Source organism: Gymnoscopelus microlampas, assembly GCF_963454915.1.
Source record: "Gymnoscopelus microlampas genome assembly, chromosome: 16".
NCBI lineage: Eukaryota > Metazoa > Chordata > Actinopteri > Myctophiformes > Myctophidae > Gymnoscopelus > Gymnoscopelus microlampas.
Genome location: NC_139953.1, coordinates 21482704 through 21508052, shown reverse-complemented (window position 1 = coordinate 21508052; position 25349 = coordinate 21482704). Strand labels below are relative to the sequence as shown.

Below are 25349 nucleotides of genomic sequence, written 5' to 3'. Positions count from 1 at the left end.
ATGAATACTCACATCCCACTATTATAACAAATGCGAATGAACAAAAGTAAATGATCAAGTAATTATCGAGTAATTTCGCGTGTACTGCAATTACCCTATTACATCAGCCCCAGTGCTGCTCTCTTCCCTTCAGTACCCCGGTCACCACATAGAGGGAGCCAGTGAGCGGTGAGAAATGAACCCCATGGAAATGCTGAATGAGTTAGATAGTGAGTGAGAGAGGGAGAGAGCCAGGGTTGCCATGTCCGCTTTTTATAAGGGACTTTGGCTTGTTTTTTCTGTAAAATTGCTTGAAAATATCGGTTGTTGCTTATTTGAACTTTTTTCCATAAGTTTTTAATTAATATTTTAACCAGTGGTTCTCAAATATTTGCATGTCATAGACCCCCAAATGAATATGTATTTGTCCCCTAACCCCCATCTGAAAATGTTTTGTGCCAGGGAGCCCCGTACCAGATTTGTGTTGTTCGAATGTTTACAAGCTCATAACGTTGTGAGCTTGTAGACCTTCCCAAATAGGTGATGCATAAGGTTTAAAGGACGCATGTAGCCTAGTCGCTTCTTTTGGGCTTTGAATTGGTTTTCATTGACCTGATTGCTTATTTCTCTTGCTAAACTGGCAACACTGAGAGAGCCGCTGAGAGCGACATCACACCGAGAGAGAGAGAGAGCGAGGGGGGGACGTGAAACAAATCAGCAACCAGGGCTGCTCATTTGAGGTGTGTGACACACTTTTTGCGCTCTCGTTATCATCATCCGCTCTCTCGCTCTGGTTCGCGATCAACTTTAGTGTCTGTGAGTCGGCGGAACCGGCAGATCGTGCGCCCCGAGGCTCCGTGACAAGTTGTAAAAAAAAAAAGAAGAAAAAAAGGAATTCCATCACTATTTTTAAAACGGAGCTCTTGGATTTGGGGGCGTGGATCTGATGGCAGAGGGACAGTTTTACGCACGGTGGTGAACGTTGGATGGACGGTATAACCGGAAGACTCGACCCAAAACACGCTCGCCCCCATTTCTTTCGCGGACCAACGGTTCTTGTATTTTGTTTTACTGAGGATAGGATTAGCGATAAGTTTAAGGTTGATAGGCATAGTTTTACTGAGGTTACGTTTAGCAATAAGGTTAGGTGTTGGCACCGTTTACTGAGAGGTTGCGTTAAGGAATAATACCAGGTGAATACCCGCCGGATTTGCCCCGGGCCACTGTGTTTTGGGGCGAGCGTTTTGGTGTTCGTCACGGTGCACTGTTGTGCCGGTGGTGGACTACTACTCGTAGACGGCGGCGTCTGGAAGCGGCGCTGTGCGGTCTGCTCTCTGTCTGTTGCCCAGGATAATGATGATGCCAACCGGCTTTTTCAGTCCGTTCTTTGCAGCTCGTTGATTCAACCAGATCGCGCTGTGCTTACAGTGAAGGATTCGGAATACATAGGATCACGTTTGGAAATGCTTTAAAAAGGCGCAACGTTTGTTGTGCGTAAATGGAACACACACAACCAACCGAGGGGTTGTTTACATGACTGTCGTTTTACACCACGTCTTTCTGAGGTAATTGTTTTAACAACACATGGTTATACATGTCAATGTGGGCGAGTAGCATCGATGACCAGTTGACATCCCCGGGATTTGAAAGCTGTCTCCACTGGAATTGAAGCGATCTCCTTCATTTGTAAATATTGACAGGTGTCACATTGACTGAGGAGTACTAATCTTTTAACTATATTTCGCCGGTAATGCTTATATATTACATGCAACTCGGAAATAAGCCAATGAACATCGAAGGTTTGGAAACCAGACCTTTTCGTAATGGATAATATAAACTCTATTTAGCCTGGCTGTCAGTGTTACTTACCATTCTCTTTGGACATTTAAACCCCAATACTAACAGTGCTTAAAGCTTTCTGGGAAAAGCTTTATAATGCGATTGAAAGGTCGAATGGGAGAGTAATCCTCACTTATAGTGAAGTGTGTCCCGTTCCTTCCGAATCACACTTGAGAACAGCAACATGACAAGCAGCGGACCTGTGATCGTTTACGAGTGGCTGAAGACCCTCCAGCTCGCCCAGTACGTCGAAGCTTTCGTGGACAACGGCTACGACGATCTGGAAGTTTGCAAACAAATCGGAGACCCCGACCTGGACGCGATCGGCGTCTACATACCTCACCACCGGCAGAGGATCCACGAAGCGGTCAAGAGGCTGAAGGATGAAGATAAGGAGACCGCCAGTGGACTCTACTTCACACTGGAACCGATGCCCCCCGCGTCCGAGATCTACACCAGTCACATGGTGGACCAGTACGAGTCCAACAAACTCCGGGGCTCCAAGTCCTGGACCGAGCCCAACGGGGATCGAATCGGGCGCAACGGCGGGTACGTGGGCGCGCAGAGGAACCTGACGCTGGGCAACAACCGGAGAGAGCTGGTGATCTATCCCAAGCTGAAGCTCAAGATCATGATCAGGGATAAACTCATCAGAGATGGCATCAACCTCGCCCGGCCACCCTACTCTAACAAGGTGAGAAGATAGTTGAAACAAGTGACATGATGGTGGGCATAGGGCTACCTGTCACGATTACACATTTAAGTTGACCATTAATTGTCACTCAGATAATTGCGATTTCATGGTGTTTTTGGCATTGAACATTGGAACATAATGAATAAAAACTTGATTTATGTTTGCCTTTTAGGCTTCGTAATCAAAAATTGCACTGGGCAGATATGACAAATTACTTAAATATACAAAGAAATGACTGACATATTTAATCATTTTCAAAATAGTAGAAATAGCTGATCTACAACAAGCTTACTGTAAGCCTGTAGATCAACTTTTTATTTTATTTTTGGAAAATGTATGAACATTTTTCAACATGGATACGATTCTATGATGAAATAACATATTGCACCGACTGAGGATGTGCTTTGCATCATGAGCACCAGGTGAGAGTATAAAAGCTGAGGCAGAGAGGTAGGCTACATCTACATACACCGTGTGGCCCTGCTTGGATGCTGCACAAGCGTGTGTAATAGGGCTGCCATGGTGACTGATCAGTCTGATGCTGACGCTCGTCTAGACTCTAGTCTAGATCAATGAGGCAGAGACCAGATGAGAGATGAATTTTCACTTAGGTCTGATTTCCTGTAGAGAAAAAGATTTACAGATAGATTATTAACCACATGAACCCTAGCACACCCCCCCCACACACACACACACCTGGGCATGTCATGATAGGTGAACATTCTGCGAGAATAGCAGATCTACAAGCTCACAACGTGTTGCGATGCGTTGTGAGCTTGTAGATTGGCTATTGGCTATTTTTGCAATTTGACGTACAACGAAGTGTACGCTTTAAGTGGCTAATCTCGCCTAACCGGTCAGTGCCTTACCTCAGTTCTCCCGGCATACAGCGCGTGGGTGGATCAACCTGGCCTGTACTGTGGTGGCGCGAGCGCATCAGGCCAGGCTGTTTGCTGTGATGAATGGGCAATGGGCTGTATCGATTGCAAGGGGCCTAAATGAGTGCCCGGCGGGGCTGGCTGTTGAAGTGCCCGTGTGGAGCCAGCGTGAGAGTGCCTCTTGTTTTCACAGGGTGATGGTGACCCTTCTGTTCGAGTGTCTGTGAATCATCATATGCTTGCCAGCTTCTCGGTGTTCATTTAACTCATGAGTGTAAAAAAAAAAAAAAAAGTCCATTTGGGCTACACTTACTTGCCCGAGCGTTCGTTTGCTTTGTGAGCTTCTCAATCAGACAAAATTATATGTATTTTACTGTAATTGTGAAACTCACTTTACTACAATAATAGCTATTATTTGGCAATTGTCTTGAAATCTGGATTATTAATATTATTAAGGCTTTTCCAAACCTTGATACATTGTAGCCTAGCTCATACAGTATACAGCAGGAAGATGTATTCCAAATTTGATATTCAAACTAAGCCCACTCTAAATTCTAATTCCTCATTCATTGTAGCTGTTCCCATCAATGGGAGTACCACAGAGATTTGAGATTTGTAAGGGATTATCTGCTAACTCGGGACTGAAAACAAAGTGTTAGTTGCGGGAGGGTTACACTATCCCTTCCTTTGAAGGCTGTATTTATTTAGAGCTGAATGAATCCTCGACATTGAGCTTTGGAGGGGAATGAGCAGGTCAAGGTCTCTCTCCCTTTTCTCTCCCTCTCACAGCCCTACCCTCTTTTGTGTATGTGTGTGTGTGTGTGTGTGTGTGTGTGTGTGTGTGTGTGTGTGTGTGTGTGTGTGTGCGTGTGCGTGTAACCCTGTAGTTTTGAGTTGGCTTCAGCCCAGTGCTCTTCTCCCCAGGAGGAGAAAAGTGAAAGTGTGAGAGCTCAGCAACCGAGCTGTGACCAGCTGGCCTCTGATTGGCCGGGCACAGACTCTCCTCTCTCTGCCCTTGAGACGAGATGTCACCCCCAATTGAAGCGTAGACCAGGGAGGCCATAGTCCTGGAGCAATGACAGTAGGCAGAGTCAGTCCCAAGAGCTTGTGATTACATATCACAATCATTCAAGTTCACCATCTCCATCTGAACTGTGCTGTATGATTACAATAGAGAGGTTGTGTTTTTTTTTTCATGGAACAGTGTCTTGACAAAATGACAACCCTATCTTCTAGTGGCTTTGGCAATGGCTTGCTCTCATGGCTTGTTCTCATGTCAGAAAACAGTGGGCTACATTAGCAGTGAGAGTCGAGAGAGATCGTCTAGTTTAAAGCAAAAGAATATCGTCTAATGCAGGGGTCTTCAACGTTTTCAGGCCAAGGACCCCTTGGCTGAGAGCGAGATAAAGCAGGGACCCCCATTATATATTGTATAGAATTTTTTTTCTCCATAGATTTCATAGGCAGCTTCATAGACTTGTTTCACAGCACCATCATGTTGGATTCACGTTGATGTGTATTTCCAGACATTTAACCATTCACTTAAACAATACTTAGTATACCTGACCTTTCACTCTGTACTTAGCCTGCTCTTTTCCCCCCCCCTACACTAAACCACTTTGCCGAAAATAGCAGATCTACAAGCGCACTCGCAGCGCGAGGCGTTGTGTGCTTGTAGATCTGCTATTTTTGGCTAAAGATCCCCTCAGATTAGGGATGCTTGGTTGAAGTGGTTAATGTAAAAATCACACAAAGATTTGGCGGACCCCCTGTAGTAACTCTGAGGACCCCCTAGGGGTCCCGGACCCCCTGTTGAAGAGCCCTGGTCTAGTGTTTGTTCTCCTGAGATGGCCCATAATCCAACACTTCATTGCGATGGGGCCTGCTGGGAGTGATAAATACCCATGATCCTTATCTAGGCTACAGAGACCCCGTGACTGAAGGAGAATATTATTTCTCCTGGATGTTAAACAAATTCTCGTTTTACGGACCGTCGGATTTATAGATCTCTCACAGGGGAATAATACAAGCAGTGAAGATGGCAGATACGTTTTTTGTTATTGTTCTGCTCAGTGTTGTTATATAGCTGATGTTCTATTCATTTTGCACTGTGTAATGTTTCTAAAACCTAGGCAGATATTGCTGACTCAGTGAGTCTTAAAGGCACAATGAGCTCAAAGGAGCCCATATGAGCTCAAATTATCTTTTCTTTCTATGTCAGTGTTTTGATGCCTGCCAGGCCTACAATTACATCGGATTTACTTTGCTGTGGGAGAGAGGGAGTGTAAACAGTGTTTGGGAGCAGCTCGAGTTGTCCCTCCACTGGCTTGTGGTGACACTTCTGTCATGCCACGACAAGGAAAAGGCTTATCCTCTATGTCCTATTAATTATCCGGTGACATTTCTGCCGAGCGTTCTTTAAGATTTGCACATAATAGTGAAGAAACAGCCACAGAAACCTTCGGCACATAAGGGGAAGCAATGTGGTCAATTTGTCTAGACATTTATTCAGTGTTATTTAGAGATTTGCTGGAGTGGATAGAAAGCCTGCAGTTGGAAACGACGGCGGTTGTAGAGGTTCCTCTTAACAAATTAGAGGATACATAGCGGTGACGAGTGTACAGTATGGAAAGAGGTTTAGGTTTGCAACGTTGCACTGTAATCTCATTCAGTCCAATAGAACTAAACGTCTGTAAAGTTCACATTCAAGCTAACAAGGTGCTTATTTGTCACTATGGCTCATAGCAACATTGCAGGGGGTGACATTCCTGTACTCTTGAGATGGGTGGCAGTTTCTGACGGTCTCAATCATAATAGAGCTTCATTGTTATTGTTGCGTGTCATGAGGAAGTAGGGCCTAAACACGAGGAGATTCTCTATTGTTTGTCTGGAAGGCTGATGGAGCCACTTGTCCTTTCACTAGTGCTCTGTTTTGCATTCCCAATTTCCGTCCATTGAAATGAACAGAGAAGGCAAGTGTCCAGCATTGTGCTGATGGGTGGGCGATAAAAACCTGGGTGTCTTGCAGAGAAAGGGAGGATTGTAAATAGATGGGTACATTGTTTTTGCCGGCCAAACAGAGATTGTTTTTTTGGATGGAGTCGGTGGTCAGAGTGTGCAGAGGGGAAAAAAGAGTGGACTGTGACCGCAACCAAATGGCTTAGTTTAGTTTATTAGGTTCCCCATTAAGTTAAGTTTTACTTCAATCATTTATCCCTGTGGGGAAATCCGTCCTCTGCATTTAAGCCATCTTAACTGTTATATGCTGTGCCTAGGGAGCAGCTCCAGCTCTGAAGCCAGTGCTGTGGAGCACTGGCAGGACTATGTCCTTGACGTGGATTTTTTCTTTTTGTGGGGGAAGAATCTGGAGCACCCTTAGGATATCCAGGTGATCGCGGGTTTGAAACTACCTTCTTGCTGTGAGGCAACAGTGCTAAACATTGAGTAACTGCATGTAACCCATTGCAGCAGATACTCTTCTTGGGGTCCACACCAGCGTTGCCAGATTTTGCAAGAGAGATAAGCAACCAGGTCTAGAAAAACAAGCTCAAAAGAAGCGACTATAGGCCAAATGAGCACTATTGGCTATTTGAAAATAGACGATCTACAGGGAAAAAAAGGGTAAAATGTGGAATATTTGTGAAAGATTTTAACAACACAAATCTTGTATGGGAGTCCTTGGCACCAAATACATATTCATTTGGGGATCCTTGACTTGAACATGTTTGAGAACCACTGGTTTAAACAGCATTTAGGAAGGACGCCCAAATAAGCAAAGTACACTTTAGAAACAAGCCCAAAAAACCTCAACCCGCAAACTACCAATATTTACAAGTGACTTTACAGAAAAACAAGGCCAAAGTCACTTATAATAACAAGCAGACGTGGCAACACTGGTCCACGCACAAAACATAAAAATAGCTGATCAGATACGGCGAGTATTCATTTGAGGTGTCCTGAATCTCTCTCTCGCCTGATGGATGAGTGAAAAGCAGCTGGCGTCCTCCTCTCTCCTCTGCCTTCCAGAGATTTGGTGTCCGTCTGGGGGAACAGACTGAAGGAAAGGCAGGTTTTAACTGAAGCTGTTATTGGCTTCCTGCAGCAGTGTCAGGGAAAGTTCATCACCTTACACGCCAAACGACTTACTTTGCTTCCTTTTCTAGTCATTTAATCATGATTAATATCCCGGTACTTTCACCTGGCAGGAAATGAGCTTTTTGTCAGAGATGGCCCTTGGTTGGCCTATAATGTACCGAATACCCCAAGACGAATGACCTGAAAAAAACAAACTTTCACTGTAGCGGTTGAGGCCCCTTAAGCTAAGCTGGATCATTGCCAAGTCATAGTGTGGGAAAAAAAGTTGATTCAGTGGTACTTACTTAATTAACTAATTGTAGAGTTTTCCTGATACGAATATCATGTTCCATTTTTGACACATTGAATTTTTGGGATGTTAATTGGAGTTTCACTTATTCTTGCTTCTATATTACCAAGGCTTGCCAAGTAAAGCCTGGGTAGAAATAATGTGGATTTGACATTTCTATGTTTGTGTAGACTTTTTATGTTTTTTGTAACTTCCAAAATCTGTAAATCACTGCTTTTATTTCCAAAATCTTTAAATCACTGCTCTTATTTCCAAAACCTGTGGATCATTGCTCTTATTTCCAAAATCTGTAAATCACTGCTATTATTTCCAAAATCTGTAAATCACTGCTATTATTTAGACAATCTGTAAATCACTGATGTTATTTCCAAAATCTGTAAATCACCGCTCTTAGCCCATTATGTCTCTTTTTAATGTAACAAGAAGCTTTTGATTGCCTCGGCAGAGTACTTTGCTAAATGCTTTTCAAAAGGTTTTCGTCGAGCCTAAATAAATACACTTCTCAGCCCATATCCTCCGTCTCCATGTTCCATGCTATAAGCCTGGCATTTTGCCCACAAGGATGCAGGAAATCATTCACAACAGCCCAGGTTTCTGCTGAAAGCTCTTGTTTGCGCAGTCCTCGTGAAGGGCTCCTTAAAGACGTAATCAACAATGTGAACATGAAGGGGAAGTCATAAAGAAGCATTGTCCTCAGAGAACAGAGAAAGTCAATTTGCAAAGTGAAGTTGCTGTTTAGTACCCCGATGAAGAGGACTCTTTTGTACTACAGAGTGCTGAAGAGAGTTGGACGACATTCCAATGAGATAATAAACTCTCTTTAGATTGCTCTGCTCCGTTTTGAAGGTCCTTCTAAGATAATTTGTGTTTTAAAGCATGAGTGCTGCTAGTGCCAGGTTTGCTAGGTTGTCAGACAGTTTTACTGTTTACGACAGTTTACTGTTTCTAAAGTTTACAACAGTAACCTGCTGCTGACACAATGACCTTTGACCACATTAGCCCCGGCGTCCCTATTTTGGGCACGTCAATTATAGGTCAACATTTTCAAAATATGGAATATGGCTGGTCTACAAGCTCACGGCGCGTCCGTCACAGACACATTGCAAGCTTGTAGATCGGCTATTTCCGCTATTTGTCGCAAGACAAAGTATATAATAGGGCTTAAGTGGTTAACTGAATGAAATCCACTAAGGTCGAAGGAAGCGGCACTCCAAAATGAAGGTTGCAAGACACGGTCAGTCAGTTAATTTTCTTTAATCTGACGCGTTTCTGGAGTAAGCCTTCACCAGAGCAAGTTAAAATGAGTACACAATCGTATGGTTAACTCCACTGTTTTTAACCTGGCACTGGACTAAAACACAAGAGCGAGGTGTAGTAGTGATGGTGATGTCAGCCATGTCAAAGAAACAGGCCACACACACCCCTCTGGGCTCCTCTGTGGGAGTGCTGGACCACTCTATCGCGATGTCACATTTACATTTTGGATACATACCACCTCTGGTGCGTGAGCTGCAGTTCGTGAGCACTTTCCCAGCTGCAAAAAAAAAAGAAGAAGAAATGTGCAGAATAATTCACACAAGACGAATTGTACATTTCCCTTGCTGTTAATGTGAAAACAGTATCTGGGAATGGTCCCACACTACAGTGCTTCTTTGAGAATGATCATCTCTAGGCTGTTATTCCTTTTTATTTTCACTTTTTTTGTACTATGTAATCATTGTGCTTACATCATAACTGCTTGACATTTGAGGTTGAGGATATTCAAGTCTTAATGCACTTTTCCCAGCCTTTTTTTTGAGTCGCTCAAAAGGCTGAACTCTGTACGGTAACACTACATTACTGCTTCGGGAAGGCTCATTCATGCTGTGTGTGTGTGAATGAGGATCTGTCGGTCCGGTCCGTCCCTCAGACGTGACCACCCTTCTCCGGGGAGCATGTGCAAATGTGGGAAAGCGGCATTAACACTGCGTTTACAGCTGGCCTTCTCGTTTCGGAGGGAAGGGGCAAGAGGGGTCCCTTTCCTACTGTGCTCTTTTTCACATGATCGAATTTGCTTTTATGTGAAGCTGCAGCGTGGGTGGAAGAGCTGATGTTTCATACTGCTAAAGATTTACAGTTCGGCCTTAGTGACGGGCCCATCCATCCATTTATATGTGAGTCATCGAGCGGCGATTAATTCAACATTTAGTCGTGTTTGCGTTGAGAAGCCGAATCGAAGCTATTGGCCATGCTAATGACACTACCTCTAGCCCTTTTGGTGATACGCTTGTATTTGAATAGCACATGTGAGCTATAGGCATACAGTATCGCTTTCGGTTGTGCAGTCATGGCAACACCTTTAAATAAAGCCGGCTATGCAGTCACTGCCGTGGCCATTCCGTTTTCCACTGTGTACTATGGAATAGGCCCCGCGATGACACACATTCATGACAGATACATTATCAGAGCTATTCTGGTCCCTAGCCTTCAGCTGCGCCTAGACAGCCTGTCTACCATGGCCACATAGTGTATCGCTGCTGTCAGGCAGAAACCTTGTATCTCCATAGTCCATATTTCATCTTTTTTTATGTTGTTTTTCATAAACGAATGCCCTATTTTTTATATGTGTTTTGGCCGCCGACCCCCATCTCAAAATATGTTGTTCCAGGGACCCCCAGAAGCACAGATTTGAGTTAAAAATGTTCGCTTTAAAATAATATAAATATATTAATTTGCACACATTTTCTCGATTTAAAAAAAGTAGCCAAAGTGTAAAATAATGCTTTTTAGCTCAAATCAAAAAATGACACAGACGCGTTCCAGGTCTTAATGGGTTAAAAAAAACGAAAGGAAATAGTTGAAAACGTTCACCTATAAATGACATGCCCCGTTTGAAAATGGTTATAAGTCTGTCTGTGGGTTTTTATAAATATTATTATCCAGTGTAAAGTATTAACAACAGTATTAATTAACAGCTAAACGTTTTTTGGACATGCAAGGTTTCCATTGGACAGCAGCGACAGTACTAGTGCTTGAGGGACTACTACAGCCGTTACGACTACTTACAAGGCTGTATATCATCAACAACAAAGCATAGCTCTCTCTGTCAACTAGCTTTTAAAGGTCATAAAGAACGGAAAGCAAAATGGTTCTTTTTGTACAATGATTGAAAACTTGTCCTCGGGGTATTTTTGTTGTTGCGTTTAAAGGTGGAATAGGTCACTGAGCGGCTATAATTGTAGCTAATGGTACAATTCTCTACCGTTGCTTTCTTTCACAGGGCGCGATAGAGCATTCCCTGAATAGGGATTTTGCACATTAGGTATGATAGGCAGGCGTTTTATTTCAACGGTGAATTATAGTTGTGAGGTATGTTGGGGCAGGGGGGGGAAAAAGAAGCTCCCTTGCTTCCTCTTGTGTTCCTGAATTAGAGCCTTCAAATTCTAGACTCCATTTCATGGTTCATTGCAGAGGAGGCAGAGATTCCTTGAGAGCAGCAGCAGCAGCGGCCTACAGAAAGTAGATTTTCATTCGCGGCCCGAAAACATATTTGTTTTTCACGCATTTCTTCCCCGCCTCTGACTCGTCAAATTCAATAGACATGTTCACTGTAGTTTCAGTAAAGCTGAAAAAAAAACTCTACTGCCACAATTACAATCGGTACATATGTGCGGTAATGACTCCCGTTCTCGCCGAACTGCGGAAAATAAAGCAATCAAGTGTCCCTACAGGATGGAGAGTGACAAGAGAGCAGCCTTGAGCATCTGTCTTGTGTCAGTATCCAGATTGTACACACAACTCGCAAAATCAACACACACGAGCACTGTATCTCTCCATCTATAGTAAGTCTCTCTCAACACCACTTGCAGTATATTCCCAGACTCACTGATTGCTCAGGAGGTGATCATTAAATCCTCTCACCCCACCGTTCCAATTATCGGGAAATCACTGGACTATCACTCGAAACGAGGGATCAGACAATATTGTACATACAGACGTCCAAACGTTTGTGTTTTTGCTTATACCCACTTAGGGTGGTCACGCATGAGCCACTGTCCGAGTGGACAGGTCTGTTCTTAACACCCACGCATGTAAATAGCAAACAGGGTCACGTGCGCTAACAGGTCCCTAGCAAAGGTTGCCATGGAGACCACCAGAATGGTATTTTAAAATGTGGTCCTGTGTTTGCCCTGATGTCTGAGGTTGACGAGGTTTTACGGGGTGAAGGGACAGGAGTTGAGCTTTAGAACTGTGTGTGCACAGACACACCACTCACATAGTTTAAATATTGCTTCAGGTCTCTGGTTAAGCAGGTCTCTCACAAGGTGTTAGTCTGACTCTGAAAACCATTAAGTGTGCTCAATGGCTCAATTGAGTCAAACTGTTCTTTGTGGGTCACTTGCACGGTAGATGTGACTTTTACGAGGTTAAACGTGTGTCAATGCGTTTAGGTTGTTTGCATGACTGACACATGTAGAAAGATACCTCCATTATGCTAATGTTCAGTGGTGGAAAAAGTACTCCAATTCTTTACTTAAGTAAAAGTATCAATACTGCAATATAGAAATACGTAATAAGTAAAAGTCCAGAATTCAAAAGTTACTTGAGTAAAAGTACAAAAGTATTGGCATCAAAATGTACTCAAAGTACCAAAGTAAAAGTACTAAAATGTTTGAAAATAGCAGATCTACAAGCTCACAACGCGTCGCATCGCGACGCGTTGTGAGCTTGTAGATCTGCTATTTTCAAATAGCCTAGGTATAAAATAGGGCTAAAGTGGTTAATGTATGTTTCATAATATCATAATTTATATCTGAAAAGTAACTAGTAACTAAAGAATTTGTAGTGGAGTAAAAGTACAATATTTGCCTCTGAGATGTAGTGGAGTAGAAGTAAAAGTATTGGAAATTGGAAATACTCAAGTAAAGTACAAATACCTCAAAATTGTACTTAAGTACGGTACCTAAGTAAATGTACTTAGTTACTTTCCACCACTGCTAATAATGTTATCTTATAAAAGGTGACACACCACATTCTACTACGGGTGTCTTTACCAGCCCTGCTCACTGACACCACAGGCACTCAGTGTCAAACGGATGAAATAATCCCTTTCCTATGAAGATGCTGTTAAGAATGAGCAATGATGCTCTTCTTCCCTGCAGAGCGCGGCGCTGAGCCGAGCTCCATAAATCAGACGCTGAAGGCAGGGACGCACGCTGCATGTTGGCTTCCATGAAGTTGAAGCGTGCGCGCACTAAAGGAGAACCCTGTGTAGGTATAGTTTTGGCAGGGCTGACCACATTAACCCTAGTGTCCTTGTTTCGGGCAAAGTTTTCTTTCTCCCAAAATAGCGAAAGTAGACGACGTACGAGCTCACGTGACGGTGTATATGAGCTTAAGTGGTTAAACAAAATGCTAACAACCCTAATTGTGAGCCGTAAGCCATTTGGTGTGTGGCCCATAGTTTATTGGACTGTGTTTTAGAGCAGTGGTTTTCAACCAGTGGTCCGGGGACCACCAGTGGTCCTTGAGGGGATCCCAGGGGGTCCCCAGCCAAATGAATACTTAGGAACCAAATTGACCCGTATGTGTCTGTAACTCTGAGAGTGTACAAATGGAACCAAATGGACCCGTTAGGGTCCATTTGGTTCCATTTGTACACCCTCAGAGTTAAATGAACACTCTCAGAGTTAAATGAACACTAATCATGATGATACAGTGTCGATTGGGACCCCCAAGAAATCAAAATGGTTGAGTCCTTGGCATATCGTTTCAAATGGGGGGTCCCTGGGCTAATATGTGTCAATTTGGGGGTCCTTGACGCGAAAAAGGTTGAAAACCACTGTTTTAGAGATATAATGTGCTGTGTGCAGAGAGAGAGAGTGAGTGAATCATGATGGCGTTGGGCATGAGTGTTAGCGAGACAGATGGAGGGAGAGAGAGAGAGAGAGTGTGTATAATTACTTTGTCTGAAGCCGCTGCCAGCCAGGTATATGGAATGTAGCACAACCAGCCCCCCCCCCTTCAACCCCACTTATCCCTAATTGGTCCATTTCCAAGGCATCAGGGCAGGGCCGTTGCTGAAGGCTTTGATCATTGGGGACCACCGCACTAGTGTCGATATGTCCCTTACCTGAGTGCTTTTGTAGTGGCTGTGCCTAGCAGGGGATTAAGCCGTAATAAAGCCAGCGTCAGTGTCTCTCTGTCGCTCTCTCTCTCCCTCTGGAGCCTCCCTGCGGCTCCACATACCTGCATCTGAACCCTAATTACCTGGCAGTTAGTTCGTTCTCCAAAATACACCTACTGTACGCGCGCACGCCCACACACACACACACACACACGCAGCGTGCTCTGTTTTGTAAATGTACCACAGGCATTTCATAGGTCTGCTTTTGTCTTGTGTGGTTTGCCACCTTTAATAATGTGAACATTTACAGAACATTTATGGCCTTCCACCACATTCCACAGCGCTAGATGTCGATCTGGGTGGGGAGGTCTGAGGAAAGAGGGCATGTGAGCACGTGTGTGTGTGTGTGTGTGTGTGTGTGTGTGTGTTTGTGTGTGTGTGTGTGTGTGTGTGTGTGTGTGTGTGCGTGTGCGTGTGCGTGTGTGTCAGTGGTGGAAAGTAACTAAGTACATTTACTTAAGTACTGTACTTAAGTACAATTTTTAGGTATTTGTACTTTACTCGAGTATTTCCAATTTCCAATACTTACTTCTACTCCACTACATCTCAGAGGCAAATATTGTGCTTTTACTCCACTACAAGTATTTGAAAACTTAAGTTACTAGTTACTTTTCAGATATAAATTATGAAACCACTTTAGTCTTATTTTATACATGGGCTATTTGAAAATAGCAGATCTACAAGCTCACAATGCGTAGCTTTCAACGCGTTGTGAGCTTGTAGATCTGCTATTTTCAAACATTCAAGTACTTTTACTTTTGGTACATTAAGTATATTTTCATGCCAATACTTTTATACTTTTACTCAAGTAACATTTTGAATTCCGGACTTTTACTTGTAACAGAGTACTTCAACATTGCAGCATTGATACTTTTACTCAAGTAAAACATTTTAGTACTTTTTTCCACCACTGGTGTGTGCAAACCTATAGTGGTTTGTGTGTATCTGATGCAATTCATATGTTGCACATTTTATGTACAGTATGTTATATGTGCATTCTTAGCCATATGCAGACCAGAATCAACCTTTCAAACTGCTGCAAAGGAGATAGAAGTAAATAATACAGGCAAAATGATCAGTGTCTTTTCCAACACAGTGTTTACTGAGGTTGAGTGACTGAATTAAGGCTTGCCTTTGCTGACCCAAGCATTTCCGTCCAAAGGGGCCGATGTGGCAGACAGTCAAAGTTATCATTAGTGGATGAGTCTGGACGTGCACACACAGTGTTGAAAGGCTGGAGTTCTCTCGACTAATTGATGCTTCTTGACCTCCATGCATGTCAGGGTTAATTGCTGTATTCATTGTGCGTTAATTACTCACCCCGGTGCTTCATTGTATACAATGCAAGAAACCCAGCTGTGAATATACAGTGGCGACTGTATTTTCTGCTGATTTCTGTTATGCCTTCTTTCCGTTCAGTTGAGAATATTACTAAATAAGAGCTCTTAACCCATTCAATTCGAGAATGCATCTACAAATGTCTTCTAAATCCTAGCGGTTATCTGAAAAAACATATGTGGAGCAGTGGTTCTTAAAGCTGCCGTTCGTACATAACGGCTGAGATTGCGCGTGTAGCGTTCCCCCTCCCCTCATAAGTGACAAACAGTGCATGTGTGAGGGCCAGGACACTACATAGAGAGGATTTGTGAAAAAAAAAAGGAAGTTTGGAGCGACGGAAATAGCCGAATTAGATTTATGCTCTAGGCTCCATTCTAGTTGTGGAAGGGGTCTGCAGAATGGAGCACAGGGGCTTCTATGAAAAAAGTCAACTGCATCAGGTATGTTGGTGAATGATTATAGGCAGACACAATATACATGTATTTGGGTCCGGATCTCTCCTTTAAACTTTTTCATGTCAAGGACCCCCAAAATTATATATTTGGCCAACGGACCCCCATCTGAAAATATTTTGTTCCAGAGACCCCCAGAAGCAAAGATTTGAGTTACAAGTGTTCACTTTAAAAATATATATTCAAAGATTTGCACAAATTTTCATGATTTTTCAAAAATAGCAGATCTACAAGCTTGTATATCTGCTTGCATATCTACTATTTTTGAATAGCCCAAAGAAATCTTAAAATGACACAGATGCGTTCCCGGTCTCAATGGGTGATGAAGTGATTTCCTCTGGATTCCCTCTATCTGGCCCGTACGAGAAAGCTCTGTTTTTTACATGCTTTCATTCATGTGCTATACGTTCTGGATACAAAACATATAGATAATGAATATATGACACAGCTCAAATTCAATCCAATCAAGCTTTCATATCAGTTTAATTGCGTTTCATATTTCCCGAATGATGCAGCAACATTGAAGGACCCATCGTGTGTCTGTCTGTGCTTGTGTTGGTATCTGAGGTCACTGCGAGTGATTGAGACGTGGACTCGGGTCGGTCTTGATGCGCGGCTTCATCTGCCGGGGGGGTTCAACCTCAAAACCACTATCTTGATGTCAGCAGATCTCTTGAGCGCTGCTGTGCCAAACCAACCCTCCGTTTATTTTAATGGCTCTGGGGGATTTGTTTCTTAAGGGAGGAATTCTCTCAGCGCTAATGTGGAAATGCGTATAGTGCCGTGTCTCTCCTTTTTGGTTCCAGTGCATTTTTGACATGGCTGGGGTTGGCCTTCAGGGGTTTGGCAATGTCGTTCTTAGTGCCTCGGATCGTTCCGACCTCAGGATGGGACTCGGGTTTCGAGCTGCGCGTCTCGCTGTCAACCTTGGCTCGAGTCAAGTGTGTGAACAAAGTCGTCAAAGGGCTCGGTTGACTTGGTCTAACTAGTAAACCTCGGTCATCAGGATGTTTGTCTTCATGACTGAGTGGCTTGGTATGACATTCACCAAAAGCCACTCCCCTTTTGCAGACCTGTGCATGTGACAGATTGCAGATGTTTCCTGGCATCTAAAGAGGATTATGCTAAGACCATATTTATTTCAACACAAGGGTTTTTGTGGAAACATTATAATGATATAGGCTTATTATAAAGGCTTTTCCGATTTTCTGCTTTATTTTCATGGGGAAAATTTGGGACTAATGCGGGGTGAATCTAATGTACGAGACACAACTTGGCAGCGCGGCTCGAAGCACTTGCCCTCGCAAATATTGTTTGTTTGCTCTTGGGCCAGATAACCCCCTGCTAAGTGACAACAGAGTGATAATCTGGTACTAACGTGTGGTAGTCACGGCCTTTGGTGTCAGGGGGAAGTGTGGTTAATCTGTTTTAATAAATAACCTCCTTGCTGTGTGCCCCCAATACGGATTAGGGTTGATGTCATCCCCCCTCTTGACACAGCCGCACAAACATCCAAACAATAAGCTGGCAGGCTGACAGCTCCCCGGCCCAGCTTAGGTCTAGGGGAGAGGAGGGTCATACATCAGGAACTCTCTCTGCTCCACCAAACATCCGGGCCCACTTTCACCTCTTTCCAGGTTACTACAGACAGGCTGGAAGAGGCTGATACAGACTCTGGCAGTCAGGGATACAGGCAGATATAGAAAATGCCAGACAGACAGGAAATGTAGACAAAGACAGATGGTCAGGCATCATAGCAAACACACGTCTGTCAGACAGACAGAGAGAAAAACAGCTGAGAGACGGCTAAACCAACAAATAGACTGAATCTTCATATTCATGTATGCTGATATTCTGTGTGCCCATATTATATTGATACATTCTGCTTTAACCCATTAAGACCTGAGGCAGCGTCTAAAAAAAATCAAAATCCTAACAATTTTTCGGAAAAAAATATAAAGATTTTTTTTTCACGATTTTTCAAAAATAGCAGATCTACAAGCTCATAGCGCGGCACTCGGTGCCACGCTATGAGCTTGTATATCTGCTATTTTTGAATAGCCAAAGACATCTAAAGTGACACAGAAGCGTTCCAGGTCTCAATTGGTTAATATGCCTGTTCATGATTACGTTGCCTTTGATGTGGAGTCAGTTACATTCACTACATGCTCCATAGCATCAACATTGAATAATTAATACAATGTGTGGAGATAATTACGTTAGGCTAGAGAACACATTGAGAGAGAATATGTGTCTGTCCGCTTTGAGTTTGTTGCGGAGTGAAAATCATGGCATACTTGTGAATTTACATTTTAAAGAGTTCGTAACATCTCTCCCGCGCATAAGAACAGCTTAAAGCAGGCAGAAAAACATAATAACATTTAGATCGATTCTTTTTTTTGGCCTAATTTCTAGTGCGTTTCATTCTCCGTGCAACAGTTTTAAAGTAACCGATAAGGAAACATAACCTGTGCCACATGAATGGCAGCATGGGAAAAGCTTGGCACCGAGCCCCCTCTCTCAGGAGGGACTGTATTGTGGCATGAGCCTTTGTTATGGTCACTTAGCGTTGTCCATTGCCTGGAGGAAAAAAAAAGATTCCCAGAGACCCAGAAGAGAACACACTGTCATTCCAGAACAATGGGGCTGTGAGGCCAGCCGTCTCCTCCTCCTCCTCCCTCCCAGCAGCCCCTGCAGCTTTGCTCCCTGTCCACTCCATTTATGGAACGGTTTGCATGTACGAGTGGGGCCACCTGCCCCTCCTCAAACTGCACCCGACCCCATCCCACCCCGTCACAAACAAAACGCACTCTCTCCCTTTTGGGCATGGCCAAAGTCCCAAAACTCTGGCCAAATGGCCTCAAATACCAACTGGTCACTTTTACCCTCAGGACCCCCTGTAGGGAGCAAAGCAAGCAGTTGTAACAACAGAGCAACGACAATCCATGGCCTTGCTGATATTTTCCTGGATCATCAGGGTTGCCAGATCTGCTTATTATAATTTTCACCGCAAGATTTTATTTGAAAATAGCCGATCTACAAGCTCACAACGCGTCGCGATGCGACGCGTTGTGAGCTTGTAGATCTGCTATTTTCAAATAGCTGATGTACATGATAAAGTACTCATAGTGGCCCATAGTCGCTTCTTTTGGGCTGGTTTTCCTAGACCTGGTTGCTTGTTTCTCTCCCGGAATCTGGCAACACTGTGGATCATACTGATTTCTCTGACGATTGTAATCCGATTTGTTGGGGAAGCACACAGTACAATGCAGCGGTGGTAAAGGTAGTGATTATGTGCAGAGACCGGTCTTCATTGTAATGCAGGCATCCCACAGCTGGGCCTATGTGTCCATTGTTATGCAAAACGGCCATTCATATTTTTACAATAATTATGCGTGGAATTAGGGTTCGGTTTGGGCTTTATGTGGACGCATGTTATCGAAAAGAGAAAAGGAGGACATCTCTGTAAATATGTTGACGGTGTTTCCTTTCTCGTCTCACTTATCCTCGTTTGAATATAATTTGCCTTGGCGTAAGTGTGCGCGTGTGCACACAGACACAGACGAGCCAGCTATTCCTCTATTCTTTATTACAATCGGCTGTGCGTGTTTGCATTTGCTAGACGAGTCTAGACTCTCCTTTTTCACCAAACAGACAAATCTGGGGCGGATGCACTGTACCTACTTATTTCTTGAACGGTTTGTTTGGGTTGGCAGCGCTGCCTCGCCAATCCTGTGATTATTATCCTACAAAAATCATAATAGAGTGCATGCATTTGCAGCTCAAGTGTTCTTATTGTTGATTGGCACCGGCTTGCTCCTGTAATCCTAATCAGCGTATTGATAATGAACCCTCTTCACTTGGGAAGAGACTGAGAGAGAGAGAGAGAGAGGGCTTTTTGTTTGGAGCCTGTGTTAGAGGTGACTGTCGTGTTTATTTCAATCACGCAAAGGTCTGCTGTTTACATAAGCCGATGGAATGGTGAAGAATTCCCCATGCTGCTCGACTCTCAGAGGCCTCACACCGCCTCCGGGCGTGCACGCATGCCACACGTGCAACTCTTAACTTCTTGTCGGCAAATTTGTTCTTCGTCTATTGCTCGCAAGCCAGTGTGTCTGAAGTTGTCTCCACAACCTCTGTACGAGCCACTGCGCCTCAGGGCTCCTCTTAAACAGACCTGGCACTTTTTAACCCATCGAGACCTGAAGCCGATTCTACATGTCTCCTAAATCCCAACAGTTTTCTGAAAAACGTATGTTTCTATATCTGTGGTGCTCAATCTTTTTCATGTCAAGGACCCCCAAAAGGATGTGTTTTTGGCGGCAGACCCCCATCAAAATATTTTGTTCCAGGGACCCCCCAGAAGCAAAGATTTGAGTTAAAGATGTTCGCTTAAAAAATATATATATAAGATTTGCACACATTTTCACGAATTTTCAAAAATAGCAGATCTACAAGCTCATAGCGCGGCACTCGGTGCCGCGCTATGAGCTTGTATATCTGCTATTTTTGAATAGCCCAAAGTGTAAAATAATGCTTTTTAGCTCAAATCTAAAAATGACACAGTTCCAGGTCTTAATGGGTTAATCATCGACAGCCGAGGGTTTAAAAAGAAAAGAACATTCTAGTCTGCGTTTGTCTAAATAGTCTTAAGATTTAATCCTAATTCCACTATCTCCCATTTGTCCCAAATTAACAGCGCTGTAGATTTGATTGCAGATTTGATTGAAATGCTTTTGCAGAGCTGTTCGCCTCATGCATAATAAATGTATGTTGTAGCAGCAGCAAAACCATTGCACTACAGTGCACTTCACAGTGAAAGCTGTGAATGTCGATGCCTCTGTGCCCCACTTGTCTGGATTCACTGAGGGAGGCGTCTTCCCTATCTGCAGCCCAAATACTAAATGATTATGATGCCACTGTAAAGAATTTGTTCTTAAAGGAATAGTTCACCCCTTAAATGACTTTCTTTCTAGCTATTAGTCACCCCATGGAGACTTGTATTCATGGATATTGTTTTTGTCTTTGCATACTCTTTGCACATCAAGATTACACACTCAAACATATGCACACGGTGTCAATATACATACATATACATGCATTATGATGCGTACATACATACAGCATACTCGCATTCTGCGAAGTGCACATATGATATTACACAGATGGATAATATTTAGAAGTACAGTAGGAACCATGCACATTCACCTTCAAGCACCTACAGTATGTGTGCTATGACTAATGTACATACTTAAATAAAATCTCACTATTGTTGCTATTCTTTTATTATTTCTTTGTTGTTGTTGTTGCTGCTACAATGTTGAGGTACCAAAACCAAATAGCTTTACTCTCGTACAGGTATATAAAATGTCATGTAACAATCAGTGTTGCCAGATTCTGTGAGAGAAACAAGCAACCAGGTCTAGGAAAACCAGCCCAAAAGAAGCGACTATGTGCCACATGAGCACTTTAACATATACATCAGCTATTTGAAAATAGCAGATCTACAAGCTCACACCGCATCGCGCGCGTTGTGAGCTTGTAGATCGGCTATTTTCAAATAAAATCTTGCGGGGAAATTATAAAAAGCAGATCTGGCAACCCTGGTAACAATACAAATCTTTATTGAATCTTTATTCTAAACACCCGGTCGTTACCCTTTGAGAGAACAGTGACTAAAAGCTGTGGTCAGTAGATTGACCTGTGCGTGTCTCTCTTAAGTCCAGCTGCAGATAAGGTGGCTCTGCATGGGGCTGTACCGCCAAGGATATTTCCCAGCGAGTCAGCATTCTGCCCCCCTCCCCTCCCCAGAGGTGGAAACTCACTACCCTGGGATGCTTAACGCAAGGAGAAGTGTGACAAAGCTTTTTATAGAGGACCTAAGCAGATGTGAGGAGAGAGGGAGAGGGAAAGGGAGAGGGGGGAGAAAGCATGGTTGAAATTATGTACAGGAATATCACAGCGTGCCGTAACAGGGCAGCTGTCACGTGTCACCTTGAGTGCCAATGCGTTGTTAGAGCAAAGCAGTGACACTTTTTGCTTTTGTACACCCAACTCATATCAATAGCCGAGAAGTGGAGCAAGCTTGGGGAGCCTTCGAATGTGTTTCGTCATCCTATTATGAGTATGATGACCCATGTATGAAGTATTTGTTCCTTTGAGACTTGATACGAACCTTCCAGATTCTAAATTATTAAGCAAAATCCTAAAGAACAAGTTTTATTTTAATGGGGCTGTTGCAGAGAGGCCGTTAGGTGTAGGCCAAGAAACATTTAGTGATACATAGTATTTGATCCCTTTGCTATTTAACCTAGATAAGATGTCTATGGGTTGTTTGAGGACAGAAGTTTGTGAGAGCATCATAAGAGCTCTAAAGACAGCAGTTCTTTCAATAGTCTTTTAGAGTCTACTCTAGTCTGAATTTATAGTCTTATACTTGTTACGGTGGCAGTGGCTCAGGAGATAGAGGAGCCGTTTGGGAATCGGGAGGTTCTCGGTTCGATCCCTGGCTCTTTTTGTCCAAGTGTCCTTGAACAAGACACTACAAATGTCTTCTAAATCACAACAGTTTTCTGAAAAACGTATGTTTCTATATCAGTGGTGCTCAAACTTTTTTTGAAGGACCCCCAACATGATATGTATTTGGCCACCAACCCCCATCTCAAAATATTTAGTTCCAGGGACCCCCAGAAGCAAAGATTTGAGTTACAAATGTTTGCGTTTTCGCTCAAAGATTTGTACAAATGTTTTATTAAAAGATAGCAGATCTACAAGCTCATAGCGTGGCACTCGAATGGCCAAAAATGGGTTGTATTTGGCTTCCTACGAGACACATTGCGTTCTCTGATACCATTTACTTCCCCATAGTCCGCTTATTGAAAAGCAACATGAATTTTATTGTGATACCCTCGCCTCACCCCCCCCCATCACTACCCATTCAAAGCCAAACTCATTATGGGACGCCAAGGCTACCGTTCTCTCTGGCTTTTTTCAGGGGCGACTGGGATGTGTGTTGTTACGAGCCGTAATAGGTTGCCACGGCAACGCGCCGGAGCGCGCGCCAGCGGAGTGCTTTTGGTTTGGCGTGTTGTCCCATGATCTGGTGGACACAAAGGGTCTGGTGACAGCCATCAGCGACATCATGCCCGCTGAAGTAATCACAATGACGGAGATCTGCTCTCCTCTCACTCGCTTAGTGCTGCCTGGGTGTCATTTATTGACAGGCTGGGTAGGAGGTTTGCTTCAGGCCGCTGTGATGTGTGCGTCTAACACATCTCTCTCTCTCTCTCTCCGGGGGGGTGGGTGGGGGGGGTGTTATTCTCCCGGGATGACGTTCTCCTTCGGAGGGCATTCCAGGTCGCACCTTAGCCCATTTGATCCGGGAACGTATATCTGTGTAACCACTTAAACCCATTAAGACCTGAGGCCGCTTCTAGAAAAATTCTGAATCCTAACAGTTTTTCGGAAAAAATATATAAAAATGTAATTTTCACGATTTTTCAAAAATAGCAGATCTACAAGCTCGTAGCGCGGCACTCGGTGCCGCGCTATGAGCTTGTATATCTGCTATTTTTGAATAGCCAAAGAAATCTAAAGTGACACAGATGCGTTCCAGGTATTAAATGGGTTAAACCATTATTTTATACGTTAACCCTAACCCAAAAGCAAAGATCTGAGTTAAAAATGTATATATATGTATTCAAAGATTTGCGCACATTTTCACGATTTTCTTCCCCCAAAAATAGCAGATATGCAAGGTCATAGCACGGCACAGAGTGCGGCACTACGAGCTTGTAGATCTGATATTTTTGAAAAATCTGGAAAATTTGTGCAAATATTTGAATACATATCTTTTTTTGAAACAACATTTGTAACTCAAATCTTTGCTTCTGGGCAGTCCCTGGAACAACATATTGTGATGGGGATGGCTCGGTGGCCAAAAACATCATTTTGGGTGGTCCTTGACATGAAAAAGTTTGAGTACCACTGACATAGCAACATCTTTTACATATTAAGATATTTGTTGAGACTTTTCAATTTTCACTATTCTTCACGGTTATTAAAAAATATCAGATATTCAAGCTTGTAGATCTGCTTTTTTTGAATAGCCAAATCTTAAATGACAGATGCGTTCCCGGGGTGACTGGGTTAGGATTGGAAAGCGGGGATGCTGAAGACAGTCGAAGCTAAATAAATAGATCACCATTCACAAAGTGGACGAGTGAGCGGGCTTTAGGTTCCATAATCTCTTGCCTTCACCACATTTTTCTGGGGAATGTGAAGCCTTGACAAGTATGCATTTACTATTATAGACGAGGGAGCCTTTGGTCATTCAATCCTATAGGGCTGGGTCTCAGGCATGTCCTTTAGGAATATATCCTGAGTCAGCCAATCCTGGCAGCATGGCATGCCTGGGGGGCTCTCTCTCTCTCTCTCTCTCAGCTGCTAATGCGCTCCTAACTATGTGTCACATATCCCCCTACTGAAGGTGAAAGGTCGAGGGGGATCGTTCGTCAGTGCCGCCGCGGAGGCGGAAAGGGTCCGCGTAGCGGAGAGGGGAAGTGTGGCGTGTGTCTGTGTGAAATGAGCCGCTCCGGGGCTCGGAGCACGCCCGCCCCGGCCGGCCACCTTTTCCACATACACAGGAAGTTATCATTAATACACCGCTATCCTGTGTGTGATGGGGAATGGGTGGGGACTGTGTGTGGAGCAGACCAGAGATGTTTTTCTACTTGTGTATCTTTTGTCCAGGGTGAGCAGGGAGGATCCTGAGGGGAGCATGATTCATTATTTGAGCAGTCACACCATTAAAGTAGCAAAACACACATGTAGTTTGCGAAACCTTTTCTTTCCTTCTGAATAATAGTAGTGCAGAGTAAAAAAAAAGAAAAAGTGTTCATGAACATATTTTGGCTGATTGTTACTAATCATATTTTTCTTTTCTCTTTTTCTCCTCTTTTTGGGCGCTGACCATGATGGCAATCTCATTTTCACATAAAGGTAAGAGACGTAATCTTCCACTTCCACACACCTGATTAAAGCTGGATTTTCCAGTCATAGACATACTAGGGCTATGATGCCTGTGTTGCTCTGTCTCCCCAATACCTCCTTGATTCAGGGCCAATGCGTTCGCCTGTTAAACCAGCACGCCAAAGTCAGATGGCCTGGATATTTGGGTGGTGGTGGGGGGGGGGGCTGCTCTGAATCTGATATGACCCCTCCTCTCCCCATTGCCTGTAAACAACAACAATCCATTGCCTTAGGATGAGTTTGGCCTGAGCTGCCAAATGCAATGTGGGTCACGAGTGTGTGTGTGTGTGTGTGTGTGTGTGTGTGTGTGTGTGTGTGTGTGTGTGTGTGTGTGCGTGTGTGTGCGTGCGTTCGCGAGAGCTGAACCATGCATTACATACATTTTATAGATACATTCTTCCAAAATCCACAGACTGGCTTCATGTCCTAACATAACACTGTGCTGTTTAACACCCCAGATTCTTCGTTATGTGTCAAATTCTGTGTAGTTCCATCCAAGGAGACGTCACTTTGCGATCGAGGCATAATTTGCCTCAATTATACAAGTCTGCGTCTTTTGTTTTTTGTGCTTAACTCATCCATTCATCTG

The 25349-nt window shown here is 43.6% G+C and overlaps 1 protein-coding gene across 4 annotated transcripts in view; it reads left to right on the top strand.

The window, feature by feature from the left end:
• Positions 1-700: 700 nt before the first annotated feature.
• sash1a (SAM and SH3 domain containing 1a) overlaps positions 701-25349 on the top strand; it is a 292082-nt gene continuing 267433 nt past the window's right edge. The window contains exon 1 of one of the 4 annotated variants that reach the window (XM_084083292.1): positions 701-2523. In XM_084083292.1, coding sequence (XP_083939418.1) covers positions 2003-2523 — 521 coding nt within the window. In that variant the 5' untranslated portion in view covers positions 701-2002. The remainder of the gene's footprint in view (positions 2524-25349) is intronic. The other 3 variants (XM_084083288.1, XM_084083287.1, XM_084083290.1) reach the window with 3 other exon arrangements.